An 18,336-nucleotide genomic window follows, 5' to 3' on the forward strand; every position below is an offset into this window, starting at 1 on the left:
AATTGAATAAAATATTATTAGAATATATTATTTTTGTATTGAGATTTAAAAATATTATATTATTTATTTTATTTTATATAAAAATTTAAAAAAATTATAATGATTAAGATGAAATAACAGTTTTGTGAAAACAAATGAGGTCAATTTACACCCCAATCCAATTTTGTGTTTAAAATATAAGAGGAGAAAGGGGAGAGAGTAGATAGGTGAACATGATGGTCCGAGTCTATAGATTTGACAGGCCGGCCCACCAGCCCAACACAACTTAAACCAATCAGCGGATTTCATCAAATTCCTAAAGTAGCCTTCTCTTCCAACAAAATCCCCACAACCACCCTCCCTAAACTTGTCCCCCAAGGTGATGCTAATACACCCATACGAATACCAGTCACGGAACAGTGTGTGATATCGATTCGGAGAGTGTAGATCCGGATCAACAACAGGAAGAAGAATGGAATGCGTGTTTGGACTGGTTGGCGAGGGGTTTGCCGTGGTGGCGGCGGACACTTCAGCTGTGCACAGCATACTGGTGCACAAGTCCAACGAGGACAAGATCATGGTCCTCGACTCTCACAAGCTCATCGCCGCTAGCGGCGAGCCCGGCGACAGGTCTCACTTCCCTTCCTATGATATCTGCTAAATAAATCATTATTAAAACTTTGCTCTTTTTCCTTGCTGTTTTATGTTCGTTTCTCAATATTCTCTCTTTTTCAGAGTTCAATTCACGGAGTACATACAGAAGAACGTGGCGCTCTATCAGTTCCGCAATGGGATTCCTTTGACTACCGCCGCCGCTGCCAACTTTACCCGAGGCGAGCTCGCCACTGCCTTGCGTAAGGTATATGCTTTTCTATTAATATTATTATTATACTCGGTTTCAGTTTTATCATCTTTTTTAGGGTTTTTTTGGGAGGTTTAATCTTTCTCAGGGTTGGTATTCAAGTGGGTTTTTTTTGGTTTATTGAAAGGTATAATTAATTAGATTTTGTGATAAATGCAGCTAGGAAAAACAAAAAAGGATTTGATGTTTAGAAATCGGGTATTTGCGCTTGGTATATTGAGTTTCTCTTAGACACAAACCACTACGTTTTTGGGCTTGCTAAGCTGAGCTCCTTCTTGCGTTATGCCTCTACTGTGGTGTTTGGATTGGACAGCCATAACGAAATTAAGGTCATATTTTGGATTGTAAATGAGGATTCTTCTATGAATAGATATATTGATTATCAATTGTAGGTCGTCATAAGGATTCTAAATGTAGATAATTGCCTTTATCATGAAGACCATGGCCGTTTTTTCTTTTAGAGTAACCATTTAAGATCGTAATTTGAGGCGTTTGTAGTACCCTTTTTTGGTGGAGACTATTAGTTACTGAACTGCATTGTTTGTAATACGAGTCTTGACTTTGCTTATGGATCCTGACACTTATAATACAGGATATGGAAAATTGGTTATACTTTACCCCATGGGTCGATTGTAATTGATTTTATTGGCATGTCTTTTCTTGACTTGTATCACTAAACTAGCATGCATAGGCAATTCTTATTGCTCCCTTTTGAAAAGGGTCTTATAAAATTGAGGCTATCTTCTTAGCCAAATAGTGGTATAAAGTTGCCGGTGAAATTTGTTCTAATTTTATCTTTAGCTTTGTAAAGATGATAATAAAAAAAAAAATAAAAGAAGAAGAAGAAGAAGAAGAAGATATTATATTTGAGGATGTTTAACAAAGCACTTCTTGGGAAATGGATTTGGAGATTTCATTTAGAGAGAGATGCTTTATGGAAGAATGTTGTTGCTGGAAAATATGGGAGTGGGTGGGGGGATTGGTGTTCTTGTGAAGAGGAGTGTATGGGGTGACTTTATGGAAGTTCATTAGGAAAGTTTGGGGGGAGTTTTCGAAACATATTACATTTAAGGTGGGGGAAGGGAAGAGGATTCTTTTTTGGCATGATATTTGGTGTGGGGAATCAGCTCTCAAATCTGATTTTCCCTCTCTTTTTAGGATTGCAAAGGATCAAAATGCTGCTGTGGCAGATTATTTCCAACATACGTATAATAATATTCTATGGAATGTTGATTTTATCAGAGAGGTAAATGACTGGGAAGTGAATGATGTTGCTGATTTTTAGGGAAGAATTTATAATTCAAAAGCGATGCAGGGAAGAGAGGACGGTTTACTGTGGGACCATGCTGGAAAGTCCAGGTTTTCTGTTAGTTGTTTTTATAAGGTGCTGACTTGTCATTCTGGTTGTGCTTTCCCTTGGAAAACCATTTGGAGAGGGAAGGTTCCTACTAAGGTGGTATTTTTTAGTTGGTTGGTTGCTCTAGGGAAATTTTTGACCACGGATAACCTTAGAAAACGTGATATGTGCATTGCTGATTGGTGTGTTACATGCAAGAAGGATGGTGAATCTGTAAATCATCTCTTTCTTCATTGTAAGGTGGCAAAGTCTTTATGGTATGAGCTTTTGACTTGAACAGGTTTATATTGGGTTATGCCAAAGGAAGTTGTGGATCTTCTTGCATGTTGGAGAGGTTTCGAGGGAAGAAAATGTTTAGCTGCCAAATGGAATATGATTCCTTTGTGTGTAATGTGGTGTATTTGGCTGGAAATGAATTAGAGATGTTTTCTACTTTGTGTTTGTGGGCTAGGGTTTTTGTAAGGGATGGTGATAATGTACTGAATCTATTTTAGTCTTTTTCCTACTTCTAGAGTGTAGTAGGTATTTCTTTTGTATACTTCTTGTGTACTTGGGTTGTGCCTAATCTTGGTAATAAAATCTCTTATTAATTATAAAAAAAGAAAAAAAAGAAAAAAAAGATAAAGAAAGAAAAGAAAACTGATGTTGATACTAGTGGTCTTTCCAAGTGAACTTAGATTCAGACGTAGATAGTTTAATTCATTTGAGGTAGAGTTATACTAGGCATGCTTAGAAGTAATATTTTTGTGGATGTTTGTGTGTGCGCACGTGTGTTAGAGAGAGGAGATTTTTTTTTTGGGAAGGGCCCTAAGGTTTGTAACAGGCCTAGTAAGGCTTAAGTCACATTTAGGCCTATACTTCAAAAGGACTAATCAAGATTACAACTGGAATCCTTTATAATTATTATAAAGGACTTGAATGTCTCATTTTCAAGTAATGTAGGATCTCATTTACCCTCATCTTATTCGCAATTCGTCTTATTACAATATCTTCCCTTTAGGGCTGTAATCAAACCAAACCGATCCAGTCTTTGGCTTGACTCAAAATACTCGAGCTTGAGCCTAAGCTCGAGATTTTTATTTATTCTTTGTTCTAACTCAACTCGGTAAGCTAAATTTCTAATTCAAGTTCGTCCCAAAGACGAACTCAAGCTCAGGGCAAATTGTTTATTTTTTTATTTTTTGAATAAGATTTAATAATTAATCAATTAAATAACCAATAAAAAATTTAGGTTCTGCTTGGCCACTGAGATTCTTCAGATGAGAATTTTGAGTTTTAAGATTAAATATTAAAATATTTAATATTATTATTATTTTGGGATCTGAAAAAGTTGAATTGTTTATTATATTTTGTATGAGGATTTGAAAAAATTGTAATGATAAGATGAGAATTTTGTGTTTGAGATGAGAAATCTTGATGGCCAAACAGTACCTTAATATTGAATTTGTATAACTAACAAATAGAACCTGTATTGATAGTTATCCATAATAATGATATATTAATATGCCTACAAAAATAATTAATAAATATACATAATATGATAGCATATATCTATTTTATATATGGTTTACACATATTAGTATATGAAATTATTAAATCTTATTGACTAATTATTATACAAATTATAAAATATAGCTATGAAATATATTCAATATATAAACATATGTAATTAGGTTACATATTATATATTATTAGCTAATACATATGTATACATATACTTATATATATTTTATCAATATATAAATGAGTTTTAATTGAGTCGAGCTAACGAGTCGACTCAAGCATAAACGAGCGAGCCTTTTTTAGCTGAGTTGAGTCGAGTTTTGTCGAGTATGTATCATTTACTGATCGAGCGAGTATCTGCTTTCACGGGAAAATTTTATTTTTTTCACGAAATCTTTAACCGGACGAGTACCGAGCGGGCTATCGAACATACTGGTTTATTTACAGCTCTACTTCCCTTTAAGTCCCGTACTTCTAGTTGGGATTGGCTTTAATACCTTTGCAACTACTTAAAAGAAGGTCCAAACCACATTTAGACCCCTACTCTAAGCGGACTAATCAAGTTTACACATTATAAAAGATTTCAAATATGGGATTTCAAATCTTTTATAAAAGATTTGAACTTCTCTCTCTCCCAAGCAATATGGGATTTCACCTTCCTATACACAATCTGTGACGCCCCCAAATTCCGTTTGGGATCGGACGGACATTTGAAGCGTCGAGACATGCAACACAAGGTTACCTGCCCCCGTTCATGACATATAAGATGCAATATTCCTAACATGCATCTAACAATATGCAATATTCGCAGCGGATAAATTTTTTCTTTAGCAATACTATGCACCAAATTGAAAATATCCCAAATGCTTAAAACATACTTCATACATAAAAAATCCATTGAACAACTAAGATCACAACACTAGTCCAAAATGGTTATGATCCAAAAAGTAGTAGAGATGCAACTCAATCGTACAAGTAGTAATTTACGTTAATTACTATATCAACATTTATGTCGCACCGTCACTTAGTCAACTATGTCTAGTTGATCAGCTCCCGATTCTCCTTTAGGTCCTGTAACAAGATCTACCATTCGGGGGGAATGGTAGTTGGGACTACCAAAGTGAGATTTGATTACAAATCTCAGTAAGTTAACAAAAAACTTCCACACAAGCTAATGATGCATGGATGACAGTAAAAGCATAAATGCATAATCAAATTCATAAGTAATTAAAGCATAACTTGGAGTACAACATAGTATAATTCACATAACTTAAATTGAAACATGAACTGAACTTGACTTAATATGAACTTGATCTGAAACTTGACTTAGCATGAACTTGCTTTGAAACTTGAATTAACATGAAAAATACATACTCCACAGTTGTTGTGGCCCCATGTATTTTACGTGTAAATACATACTCCACAGTTGTTGTGGCCCCATGTATTCTATGCAAACTTGACTTAACATGAAAAATACATACTCCACAGTTGTTGTGGCCCCATGTATTATATGTATAAATACATACTCCACAGTTGTTGTGGCCCCATGTATTCTACACAAACTTGACTTAACATGAAAAATACATACTCCACAGTTGTTGTGGCCCCATGTATTCTACGCATCACAATTGTAGTAAAATACATACTCCACAGTTGTTGTGGCCCCATGTATTCTACACAAACATAATGTACTCAAGATGAAACGTGACTTGAACATAATTTGAAATACATGACTAACTTGAGATAGAAACATTTCGTAACATGGCATAATATATAATAGACAACATATTTAACATGACATACTTGCAACAGTGAATATTACATGACTTGACATACATGTAATAGATGGCATACTTAGCATGACGTACTTGTAATGTACAGTAATACATAACAGAATATATTATGTAACAGATAAAAATTGATGACAGAATAAATTCTGTATAATAAACAATTACGTGATAACTTGGCGTGGCATGACATATATGATAACACACATACATACACTGTAGTTCTTTTACTTAGCACACATACACAGTAGACTGCTAGTAAGTTAAAAGCTAACTTACCTCGATCTCCGCGTTTCTTATAAAACCTCAAGCGCGATCACGAGGAACTGTAATTAGTGATTCTAAAAGTTAGTACTAAATCACTAATAATTTGAAATATGGAAAAATACTAACTTAAAGAGTAAAATTTCCATTTTACTTTCTACATGTAGGAAAATGACCGTTTTACCCATAACTTAAGGATTTTGCATACTAACTCCAAAAGTCACCAAAATTTACATGCCTCATGTAAATTTTATCCTCAACTCAAATATCAATTTAGAAAAATTTAAAACTAATCACAACTATTAAAACTCCATAGGGCCGAAATTCTCATATGCTATTTCTATTGATTTTTGTTTCCAACTTGTTTTGATCAACCTTTTGATCTATGACTTATAAATATGTGATCTTCAAACCAAACCATCACATGGTTTAAAAAGATGTCCTAAAACATATATAAGCTTCTAATTCAAGATCACATGGTTAAAAATTAACCAAAACATAAATTTAGCCAAGAACATCCACACTTTGGCTTATCTGAATATCTCTTTGCATAAAATTTCATATCTTTGAAACTAATATCAAATATCTTCAAAATAATAATATAACATGTATATAAGATGCTTAGGATCCTCCAATAAAATTATCAAAGTCATTAGAATAGGTTTAGACCACCAAAGAGTTAAACTTTCTCAAAATAGAAACTGTTTTTCTTCTTCCAGTTTCTAAGTTTCTAAATCTAAGCAAATATTTCATCAAAACCTTCAATCATGCAAAAATCCTCAACCAATAGTCATATATACATGTTAACAATACTCCATAAAAATTTCGGACCAATATCTATCCATTAGCTTGGTCAAAAATTCCAAACTATAACATATTCTCCAGTTTATCTCCCAGAATGACCTTTTTATAGTTTACACAATATTTGACTGACCAAATGATCTTCAAATGGGGCAAATAAGATATCCATGTAAACTAGACTAAAAAAGGAACAACTTATATGAAGGATACTTTATGATAAAACACTTACAACAACTTTGAAATGGGCATGCAAAAGAACTCTTAAAAGCTGTCCGAGAGAGAATGTTTGATATTCTTTTAAAGAAACGTGTAAATGAAGATAAGTTCGTGGGTGATGGCTGGAGATGCTTATGGAAGAGATAAGGGAGATGATAAGGCTGGAGTTGAGAGTTGAGTGTGGTTTTCTCCTACCCAAAATATCTATAAAATATTATCTCAAAATATTCTATCCAATAATATCTATAAAAATCAGCTCAATATATTTTCCAAATGTGAAGTAGACTTGGAAGAGTAAGGTGGCTAAAATCTTTCTATGTGTATTTTAAATCTCTATTCTTAAGATATTTTCTAAATGTGTATTTTGCTTAGGTGTCATGATCTCACACCTTAATTTCCTTCACAATTCCATCTAATGGTTTCTCTTTGTGCCAAGTATCTAATACTATTCATTATGTGTGGTTAAGATCTTGCCAAGTGTCCAAATAAAATATCGCTATCCTAATTTGGACATTTCACACTATGATTTTGAAAACACTACGCTCAGTACATTTACCGAGGTTACTATTCACTCCAAAAATAAACGTAATAAACTTAGTACTGAAAAATTCTAAATATTCAATTAAGTCTAGTGGTGTAGACTATAATGTATTCTAACACTTTTAACTATCTCAAATAATTAAAATCGCATTTCTGACACCATAGTGAGTGATAACACTAACTATGTTGACAGGCTAAAATTTATGCGATTAGTCGATTCGTGTAAACTTACAGAGTTTTCACGAGGTTTCTAAAGTCAATAGAAATTCCTTAATTGAATTTCTAGCGGGCTATTACACAATCTAAGGTATATAGGATTTCATAGGAATGATTGTTCAGCTTAAGTTATATGTTTTTGCTACTTGGATAGGGTTGCTGTTTCCTTTTAGTTAGTCCTCAGAGCCACAGTTGCCAATGTTAATGCCACTGCATGAGGTCATAAGCACGTCTTATAAGCACAATTATTAGGTGGTTGATCCTTCTGAATAAAGAACTTGATATAATTGTAAAATTTGATTTTTCAGAACCCATATTCCGTGAACATCCTTCTGGCTGGCTACGACAAGGAGACAGGCCCAGCTCTTTACTACATCGACTATATTGCCACACTACACAAAGTTGACAAGGGTGCATTTGGTTATGGGTCCTATTTTTCCCTCTCCACAATGGACAGACACTACCACAGCCGCATGTCGGTAGAAGAAGCGATCGACTTGGTTGATAAGTGCATCGTGGAGATTCGATCCCGGCTGGTTGTGGCACCACCAAATTTTGTCATCAAGATTGTTGACAAGGATGGAGCAAGGGAGTATGCCTGGCGTGAAACCGTAAAGGATTCCATAGCTTCTTCAGCTTGAATCCTCTCTCCTTCTCAATTTCTTTCCCGTTTCTTTTTTATGGAGTATCTCTCCAAAAACTGTCTGACATTCTCGTACCGGTTGATAGTTGTATGGCTGGATAATTAATGCAACAGTTCAACTCTTTTGTTTTTCTTTCTATAAGCGAGACTCATTTGACAATGCCATTATTTGCTTCTCACAAGATTATATATTACACACCTCAGCCATTCGTATCTTATTGCGATGATGTCACGTTGTCTATCAATTATTGAATTTAGTATTTTTTAAAACAAGAGTTGGTGGATGGTGTGAGAGTGGAAGAAAGTGGATGTGGGGATGTATTCTATGGTATAATTTTTCTCTCTAATACTGTCATGAAGTTCGGTTTATTTTGCAGCAGATAAGAAGGGTCGTTCTCATTGCAAAACCTTTGAGGAGGAATATATTATAAGAACTACTATAAATATAAAGAGATTACACAATTTAAACCTACAAATTAATGTGGTTTCATGAAATTCGTTAGATTTATTTTATAATAAAAATAACCTTACAATCTGACGTACGACATAAAGTCATATCAGTTTGTAAGTTTATTTTTATGTAATCTCTTTGTGGCTTAATTTTCCACTTATGATATGGTACATAACAAACCTTGTTTTCTTATTCATTTTGTTGAAATCTTAGGAGTCAATTTACTCGAGGCTTTTCTAAACTAGGGTTGAAGAATATGCAAACCTCTTTATCGAAGGAAATCTGCTACTTGTAAATTAAGAATGGCAGGATTAATGGTATCATTCAATCGAGTTAATAATCTCTTGGGACGAGGGATGAGGACTAAGCGTACCATCCATTGGCTGGAGGGAGAATTTTTATAGAGAGAAGAACGGGGTTTATTGAGAGAAAAAATGAAGAGGATGTTTAACAACGACAGCAATATTTATTCAACAACAAACAAAACCTTCAGTATTACACCATCTTTAGAGAACCATCAGTGTTGTGCTCTTTCGGGTGCATGGGGCATCTTTTAAAGAATGCAATTCAACGAGACAGTTGATAATTGATGTGTCTATTTATTAAAACTTTGTTAACAGAACACTTTCCTATATATAATTATCTCACCCAGCAGGAGTTATATGTAGCCTAGCAAAAAATTTCTCAAAAACCCATGATTTTATGAGAGAAATTCTCACTTTTAATTTGAAGTTGGGTGTTATATGTAGCCTAACAAGAAATTCCTCAAAAGATCATGATTTTATGAGAGTGAAAAAAAAAATTCTCCCTTTTAATTTGAACATATTTTATACCAAAAAACAAGTTCTTTACAAAATAACTTTAATCCTATCCCTTGCATTGATTTTCATGATTCTAACAAAATCAAGAATTTAAATAACTTTCAGAAAGACCTTAAAAAACTTTAATCCCATGACAAGATTTATATGGATTGTACCACTTTTTCAAAATTTCAACAAAAAATTATGAAACTTTTTCTCCGTCCAAACATAATTTACACTAGTCTCTCTACTTCTGCAAAATTCTTCGAAACACACACACACATCTGTATGTATGTATCTAAGAATACAAGGTACAAATTGCAAATTTAATTATTATAATTTTTATATACAGTTTAGGAGTATACAGTCCCGTGCACTCCCTTAAAAAAAAGTGAGTCACTATTAAAAAAATAATTTTTTTATATAGGTGCCAAATTTACTTACTTTTTTTTAAATGGAATATACGAGATCTATACAATCCAAGATTGTAAATATTATTTTTAATATAGAACTACATGGATGCTATAGAAAAACATATAGTAAGATATAAAAGTATGCACGGAAGAAATGAATTAAGAAAAGTATTGCAAACATTCACGCTCTAAAGTGAATGAGTACTTTTATTCTAGTACTTTTACACCACACATTACTTATGAGTATAATTTGATTAAAAGATAAATTTTAAGATGAGAGAAATTCTGGCTGAACTTAGGAGTATACATCCGGGTCGGATAGACCCGGATTTAAAGATGCGGGTACCGGCCCGGATTTATTCCAGTCCGGAACCCGTAACCAGAATCCGGTTTGTTCGAATTCCGGACTGGACCGGGTAAAACCCGGCCCATATGAACAGCCCTAATAGAGTGTAGCTTCTGTTCTTTTTTTTCTTGCTTCTGTTCTTCTATTCTTGTCGCTGGGCTTTATTATATATATTTTTTCATTGAGAATGAAATTGGTATATTTTGCATTTGGTTTTACACTTCTGGTTCTTGCACAGTGCGACAGTGTGATGTGTTGTTAGGGGAGTAGGTTAATTGGCCGGCTGATGGGAGAGTTGAAGGCTACATTTTTCGATTCTCGAATTTTGCTGGCAAGAAGAGGAACATTGAAGGTGAAGCATTGAAGCAAAGCTTTCATTAGTTTCTGGGTACCTTCTATACTTATATTTCCTCACATTTTGTTGTGATTTTATTCTTCATTTTTGTCGTTCTCTTTGTTATTGTTTCTTTCTCTATTTTCCTATTTCCTATATCTTTTTTCTATGTTGGTCGCGCTGAGGTATCTCAAAGGTGAAGTGTAGAAGAATCGAAGATGAAGCATCGAAGAAAAGCTTTCATTCGTTTTTGGGTGCTTCCTATACATTCATGTTTTCTCACATTTTATTGTGTTTTTATTTTTCATTTTTGTCATTCTCTTTGTCGCTATTTCTTTCTCTACTTTCCTATTTTTCATTTCTTTTTTCTATGTTGATTGTGTTGAAGAATCTTGAAGGTGAAGCATTGAAGAGGAATCTCAAAGGTTAGGGTTTTCGATTGTGTAATAGCTATTTTGACTGTCCCAAAAAATATTGACATCATACTTGTGTTTAGTTAATGTAAAATGATCTTAGATAACACTTGGAAGTAGTTTTCTTTGACTACGCTAAATTTGGATTGACAATATGACAAGATATGACGCTTTGTGGATTGAATATGTAACAAGATGGTTTTAGAAAACAAAAATTCTATATATGATCATTTTTGCGTACTCTTTTGTATACTTAATTGATTTGATTGATTGCATATTAAAAAAAATTGATGTAGTCAATCACATCAGTGAAGTGCATAAGAAACATGCAAAAGTAATTGTATATAACATTACTTTTTAGGAAATTGTTGGATAATAGTTTAGATGTTTCTTATTTTGAATTGTTTCGGGAATGATGCTACTAGACAAGATGTGATACTTTTTATGGATCTCTAGCCATTAAAACCTCATTTATTTTTACAGATAAAATAAGATGAGATAAGTTGAAATGAAAGTTATAAATTAAATAAAATATTGTTAGAATATTTTCTTAAATATTATTTTATTTTAAAATTTAAAAAAGTTATAATAATTATATAAAAATGATTGTGAAAACAAACAAGGCCTTAAATGTGATTACTACTGATTTTGGCATATTTTTTTGGACTTGCTAGGATGGATTATTTTTAGTGCAAGGCATTCTAGGGTTTCAAATGATAGAATTTAGTTTTTATTCTAGGAGATAAGATTATTATTCCCTCCTATGTGATCCACAGCTAGACATAGTTAGCTTTTTGCATATGGGCGTCACATTTTCATTCTATTTAGTGTCAATATTTATTTTGAATTAAAGACTTTTGAATCTTAACTCTTCAGTCTTCACCCAACTTATACATTAAGATTCGGTTGGGTAGTAAAATAAGAATTTTAAATTTTAGGATGAAATATTAAAATATGATATTATTATTATTTTAAAATTTAAAAAAATTAAGAAAAAGTTAAATTATTTATTATATATTATATGAGAATTTAAAATAAATTATAATGATAAGGTAAAAATTTTAAATTTAAAAAAAAAAATTTCTAACTGCCAAATCCGATTGCTTTTCAATTCAATGAATTTCAAATTTTTATTCCAAGTTTTGGTGCTACTCTACATTATCTTATTTTCAACCACATTTTCTTTACTGTTTGTAGATGTGATTTCCAGAATTTTTTTCGCATAATTGGGAAAACGAAACTACGTTTCAAACTTAAGAAGCAAGTTCGCAACAGTTTCAAGCACACCAATATCGCAGACCTCACTTCACTACTATTATACTGTTGTTCATCTTGTGGACCAAACCATACATAGCACATTCTCTTTATATGATTCTTCTCCCAGGGGTAGAAAAAACATAAATAATCCCTAAGATTGTAATGATTTATCAACTTCGTCTCTCCTTCTCCCCTCTTTTTCTTCTTTCAGTTCGGGCTATAGCATTATTTTCGTCTCCCTTAATCCGCATTCAGCGCTTTTCGCTTTCGCTTTGATAGCTTGTTGGGACTGAGCTTCGATCGAAGGTGGGTTCTCTCTATCACTGTCATCGGAAACCTCCTCACCATCTTTTCGGTTCTCACTTGTAACATAACCCTCAATGTGCCCAAGTATTTATGGCACCACTTTCTTTTCTTTCTGATTTTTTATATATGTTGATGTGTCCGTACGTGTTTTTGTTGTTTACAACTTTATTTTGTGGTTTTGATTCTTCCTTAGGTTTTGGGATTTGATGTTTGGTTTGTTGAACTTACGATAAGGAATGCCTATCTGGTGGATGACTGTTTGCTAAACTGTCTTTTTGGCTGTACCTATAATTGGTATGCTTTGCAGCAGCCTAGTAATACGTCTCCTTGGGTTCTGCTGCTTCTGACTGTGGATTCACTGGTTACTCCAAATCTTTTCTTAGTTTGTTTTTTTTTCCCCATTTGTTGCCAATGTAGTCTCAGAGATTGGGCGTTAAACTACTTAATATTTGAAATTTCATTCTTTTTGGGGTATTGTGAGTAGTATTGAAACTCACAGCTTGTTCTTTTTTTCGGTCTCTGCTTAGCGATGGATTCCTCTGGTGAGAAGTGGGGTGATGAATGCTCTACTATTGGAGACAAAGGAGAAATAGGGTTTATCGATTACAAGAATGATGAATCCGTGTGTAGTTACAATTCAATTGAAGAGGGTCCTATTGTTATTTCTGCCCCATTCCCCCTCGTAGGGGGGCAGCCTCAATCAGTTCCTGTAGCAGAAACTGCAGCAGATTCTGTTACTATCAAGAATACAACTGGTGATCCCGTGAATCTTTGGTCTGTTACAATTTTCGCCTCAAATCCCGAGAACTCTTTTAAACTATCTCTGATGAAGCCTCCATCAGCAAATGAAACCTCTAAAGGCTATGTAGATTTTTTCTCCTTGGAAGACAGGATGCTTCAGCCTGGAGAGACTTTGACTGTATGGGTCTCTTGCAAACCGGAGAAAATTGGCTTGCACACTACAGTTGTATATTTTGACGTGGAGAGTGAAAGGATAGAACGAGTAGTTTTTATCTTGGTTGATGATAAGATCTCAGAGTCTTTGGCTTCTTCAAGGCCATATTCAAGAAGTAGAAAAAAGAAACAGGTTATTGTCGATAGTGCATTTGTTGCAGGTGTGCGTCCTCCGAGGAAGGTAGAACGGTATCTCAAAAACAGACTTCCTCGATATGACATTCCAAAGGACGTTAGAGCATTGCTTCAAAGCAAACAGATACCCGATGCTGTCAACGAAGGTCTTACACCAGAGAATTACACTTATTTCTTCAAAAATCTAATAATGATGGAAGAAATACAATTGGAGGTAAGACTCTATTTGTGAAGGAAAGAACATGGATAATGATTAAAGTAGATTATTGTTTTGATTTGTGGTAAAATTTCTGAATTCCGGCTTCAGGAAGACATGAGGAGTTATGACATGGAATGTGTCACTCTGAGGAAGAGGGGAAAACAATTTTTGTCTCTGGTGGTCCCAGGCCTTGCTGAGAGACGGCCTTCACTTGTCCAAGGGGATCATATTTTTGTCAAGCTTTCCTCTGAATATGGAAATGACACAACTTCTACATATCAGGTTTGTCTCTACTCGCTCGTGATGCTTTATTTTTTTGTCATGATAATGGTTATAAGTTTCAGTTTGTATGGTTCCAACTTTTACCTATAATAAATGTGTCATACTAGTTCCCATAATGTTGAGGCGTTATTGTAATTAACTAAGGCGTTCTTATCTACTTGTCATTAAGAAGAAAATCTGTTGGAGTTCTGGCTAAAAACATTAGCAAATTATCCACTTCAGGCATGTTGTGCAGATAAGAAGATGTTATGGAAGTTTGGCTTAGTTGGGTGCTCTTAGTATCTGTCTCATTGGTTTTCTGGACTTCAAAGAATTTTATTTTATGTTTTGTTGAAACTGTCATTATCGTATATTTTAAACCATCGAGTGGTTTTGATTTTTGGCCATAGGACACAATTGGAGGTTTCTTGCCTCCTTCGGTGTGTTACGTGTTTGGCAGTTAACAGTCCAGTGTGAATACTTCTCTTTAGACAATTGTTTCATATCTATGTACGAATTAGGCATGCTTCCATCCATAACTGTTAAGTGCCTTGTGTTTTACATGTTACTCATCATGATGTTTAATGTAGATTTCTTGATACCTACTAGGGTTATTTTTTCCAATACTTAATGCGGTGTCTCACAGGGTTATATCCACCGTGTTGAGGCTGATGAAGTTTATCTGAAGTTTGACTCAGATTTTCACTCTCACCATAGAGATGGGAATCTCTATAATGTACAGTTTACGTACAATCGAATCAACATGAGAAGATTATATCAAGCCATCGAAGCTGCAGCAGAATTAGAGATGGAGTTCCTATTTCCATCTGAGTGCTTTAATGCGAGGCTGATTGAAACCACTCCACTGGTGCCTATATCTTGTAATCTTAATCCTGAACAGATGTGTTCAATTGAGATGATCCTTGGCTGCAAAGGAATGCCACCGTATGTGATTCACGGGCCTCCAGGTACCGGTAAGACTATGACACTAGTGGAAACAATCCTTCAGGTATACACAACTCGGAAGGATGCTCGGATTCTTGTTTGTGCACCTTCAAACAGTGCAGCAGACCACATTCTAGAGAAAATCCTCGGGGAAAAGACTGCTCACCTTCAGGAGAATGAAATATTCAGGCTCAATGCATCTGCCCGTCCATATGAGGATATCACACCTAATATTATCCGCTTCTGCTTCTTTGATGAGCATGTCTTCAAATGTCCTCCCCTTGGTGCCCTCCTGTTATATAGGATCATCATATCAACTTACATGGCTGCCTCTCTTCTACATTCTGAAGGTGTCAAGCGAGGCCACTTCACTCATATTTTCTTGGATGAGGCTGGCCAAGCTTCAGAACCGGAAACCATGATTCCTATATCTAAACACTGTAAGCGAAATACAGTTGTTGTTCTTGCTGGAGACCCATTGCAATTAGGTCCGGTAATATACTCAAAAGAAGCAGATAGTTGTGGATTGGGGAAATCCTACTTGGAAAGATTGTTTGGATCTGACTTTTACTCCATTGGGGATGAAAATTATGTGACGAAATTGGTTAGAAACTACCGATGTCACCCAGACATTCTATATCTCCCGTCAACGCTGTTCTATAATGGAGAATTAATTGCATGTAAAGATGATGTAAGTTCCTTTGTGGATGAGGGGAATCTCCTTCCTAACAAGGCATTCCCTGTTCTTTTCTTTGGTATCCAAGGTTGTGATGAGAGGGAAGGAAATAATCCGTCATGGTTTAACCGGATCGAGGCAAGTAAGGTAGTAGAGGTCATAAGGCGACTGACTGCAAGTGGGAATTTGAGCGAGGAACACATTGGGGTAATAACACCTTATAGGCAGCAAGTGCTCAAACTAAAGAAAGCCTTTGATAGTTTGGACATGACTGATATCAAGGTTGGAAGTGTTGAACAATTTCAAGGACAAGAAAGGCAAGTCATTATTATATCCACTGTCCGGTCGACGATCAAACACAACGAATTTGACAAGACATTTTGTTTGGGGTTTTTGAGCAATCCAAGAAGGTTTAATGTGGCTATTACTCGTGCAATTTCTTTGCTAGTCATAATTGGGAATCCATACATCATCAGCAAGGTAATTCTTTTTCTCTTCCAAGCTCTTATTTGAGACCAATGGAGTCAAATAGAAGGTAGCCTATACAAGGCTAAATGAAACCCGGTAATGACAATGTCTTCTGAAAGATTGCATCTCTGTCCGATCCAAACTCTGTACACACAAGCTGTTATGGGTTTTTTTTTTTTTTTTTTTTTTGCCACTTTTCTGATAAAAGCAACAAAAAAACTGGGATTTCGTTGTAAGTGAAAATGAGTATGGTTAGTAGTCATGAACAAACCCTTGGATATGATTAAGACCAAAATCTGATGTGTAAAACAAACTTACTTTAGTATTTTGGGATTCGTTTTATGGAGTAACCAAATCAATTGAGTTTCAACACCAACAAAGCTAAGAGATGGTTGTTTACATTGCTAATGCTCAGTTGTCTGCATTTATTGGCAGGACTTGTACTGGAACAAGTTATTATGGCGTTGTGTAGACAACAACTCTTATGAGGGTTGTGCTCTTCCTGATAGGGAGGAGTTTGTTGATGAGGACCCCGCACAGAAGGATTGCTTGAATTGTGATGAAGAAAATGCTCTCCCCCCTCAAGGAGCTGAATGGGGCCAAGAGTCTTGGCAAGAAGAATATTCTAAACCTGCTAAAGACGAAGATGAATGGTCTGATGGTTGGAAGTAAATCTGCTTAACATCAAGGGTGAGAAAGCAACTGGCATGCCTTTTTTGCCACTGCACACCGGGACTATCTTATATCTTTGTAGAAGTGGTCTTGCTTATATCATACAATCATCAATGTTAGGTTAAAACATATATTGCTTTTTGTATGCCGCGAAGCCATGGTTAACATGCAGAAATGCCTGGTAAGATCAAGACTTCATTTAGTTCAGAGTTGCATCTTTGAAAGTTGATAAATTCCTTTCTTTGCTTCGAGAAAAATCACTTTGTTTTAAGAGAAAACCTGGGGAGCGGTCCGGCTGCTCCCCCTCATTAAACAGCCCTCCAATGGCTGTACGCCACATAAGCAATTTATAATATTTAGTATGCACTTGTATACACTTGATTAGAGACCCACGTTCTCTCACTCCTTTGTCTTCCATACCATCCTAATCCAAACGAAATCCCACACCACACTCATCCTCGACGGCGCTTGACCCAGACGGTGGCAAGGACGAAGCTCGACCAAATGGTACTCTCTCTGTCTCTCTCTAAAATTCCTTTTCTTTTTGGTACTTTCTCGACCTTATTCTACTTCTTATTTCACGTTGTTTTTGTTTTCTTTCTGCAACCCTCAAACTCCTCCATGTTTCCCTCACCAATTCTATCTTTCTCGCTCTCTCTCTCATTCTTTTATCTTATTCGTTATTATGCAGCTATTGAGCCTTTCACCTCCAAGACCTCCACCCTGTCACCAGCCAACTCGGGCCCTTAGCCTTTCTATCACCTAGCCGTGGACCATTAAACACCAAGATTCATTGTCCAGCTTTACCACACTGTAGCAACTGTGTTGCATGTTTTTCCCAGCGTCCAAGAGACAACAAGTGAACCCAGACCAGCCACTTTGTCCTTGCTCATTATTGCCTTTTCTCCACCAACCATAGACCCACACCACCCCAACAATTATTCTCTGTTTTTCTACTCCTGAAACAGAGCAACTCTAGAAAAGCTAGTTATCCACATCTCCTCACGACACGGCCAAAGGAAGCAAACGACATCGTCATCACCTCACGCTGCCTACCCTCCCTCTTAGCTCCGCAACCACTGCCCTTAAGCCTCCAGCCCCGTGTTCCTCAACCGTCCAATGCTGTAAAGCTGCCTCACCACCACCGAGAGCCCTGTTTATACCAACTGAAATAGAGCAGCACCTCATGGAACTTCTCGGCAAGCTGCTCAACCATTTGCTGCCAGTTTGCCACAACCCAACTATCAACGTTGCACAACACCAAGGTCACTGGTTTTTAATTGCCGACAGGAATGGTGCGATGGTGGTTTGAAATACGTGTGCGTGAGATGGTGCTCAATTCGTGTGGGTCAGGTGGTCTACACAGCCAAGCTAGACAATGGATGGTCGGCGTCAGGCTGGGATGGCAGCGGTGGAACTGAGCTTTGTCTTGGGCGGCGGCGCAAAGAGACAGGCTTGATTATGGAGAACACGCTTTCTTTGTCTGTTTTGGAAATAAAACCGATAGAAATTAGAATGGGGAAGACGATTTCTGTGAT

At 35.7% G+C, this 18,336-nt stretch overlaps 2 protein-coding genes across 9 annotated transcripts; both read left to right on the forward strand.

The window, feature by feature from the left end:
* The first annotated feature begins 341 nt into the window (after positions 1-341).
* Positions 342-8,386, forward strand: LOC122278433 (proteasome subunit beta type-2-A-like). Its single transcript, XM_043088625.1, has 3 exons — positions 342-609; positions 715-838; positions 7,834-8,386. The coding sequence occupies exons 1-3, from the start codon at positions 452-454 to the stop codon at positions 8,164-8,166; spliced, it is 615 nt and encodes a 204-aa protein (XP_042944559.1). The 5' UTR covers positions 342-451; the 3' UTR covers positions 8,167-8,386.
* Positions 8,387-12,146: 3,760 nt separating this feature from the next.
* Positions 12,147-17,005, forward strand: LOC122278439 (probable RNA helicase SDE3). 8 transcript variants are annotated; one of them, XM_043088650.1, is made up of 6 exons: positions 12,147-12,488; positions 12,682-12,782; positions 13,016-13,791; positions 13,885-14,058; positions 14,684-16,138; positions 16,562-17,005. In XM_043088650.1, the coding sequence occupies exons 3-6, from the start codon at positions 13,018-13,020 to the stop codon at positions 16,796-16,798; spliced, it is 2,640 nt and encodes an 879-aa protein (XP_042944584.1). In that variant the 5' UTR covers positions 12,147-12,488; positions 12,682-12,782; positions 13,016-13,017; the 3' UTR covers positions 16,799-17,005. The 8 variants fall into 8 exon arrangements, with proteins under 8 accessions (XP_042944584.1, XP_042944582.1, XP_042944566.1 ...); XM_043088648.1 differs by lacking the exon at positions 12,682-12,782 and adding an exon at positions 12,796-12,849; XM_043088632.1 differs by having other exon boundaries at positions 12,147-12,849.
* The last annotated feature ends 1,331 nt before the right edge of the window (positions 17,006-18,336 follow it).

This window comes from Carya illinoinensis, chromosome 1 (genome assembly GCF_018687715.1).
Source record: "Carya illinoinensis cultivar Pawnee chromosome 1, C.illinoinensisPawnee_v1, whole genome shotgun sequence".
NCBI classification, from domain to species: domain Eukaryota; kingdom Viridiplantae; phylum Streptophyta; class Magnoliopsida; order Fagales; family Juglandaceae; genus Carya; species Carya illinoinensis.

Coding starts and splice junctions, on each gene's coding strand:
- LOC122278433 (XM_043088625.1), top strand. CDS start 452: ATGGAATGCGTGTTTGGACTGGTTGGCGAGGGGTTTGCCGTGGTGGCG. Junction 610..714: donor AGCGGCGAGCCCGGCGACAG/GTCTCACTTCCC, acceptor TCTCTTTTTCAG/AGTTCAATTCACGGAGTACA. Junction 839..7,833: donor TCGCCACTGCCTTGCGTAAG/GTATATGCTTTT, acceptor TTGATTTTTCAG/AACCCATATTCCGTGAACAT.
- LOC122278439 (XM_043088627.1), top strand. CDS start 13,018: ATGGATTCCTCTGGTGAGAAGTGGGGTGATGAATGCTCTACTATTGGA. Junction 14,059..14,683: donor ACACAACTTCTACATATCAG/GTTTGTCTCTAC, acceptor GGTGTCTCACAG/GGTTATATCCACCGTGTTGA. Junction 16,139..16,561: donor ATCCATACATCATCAGCAAG/GTAATTCTTTTT, acceptor ATTTATTGGCAG/GACTTGTACTGGAACAAGTT.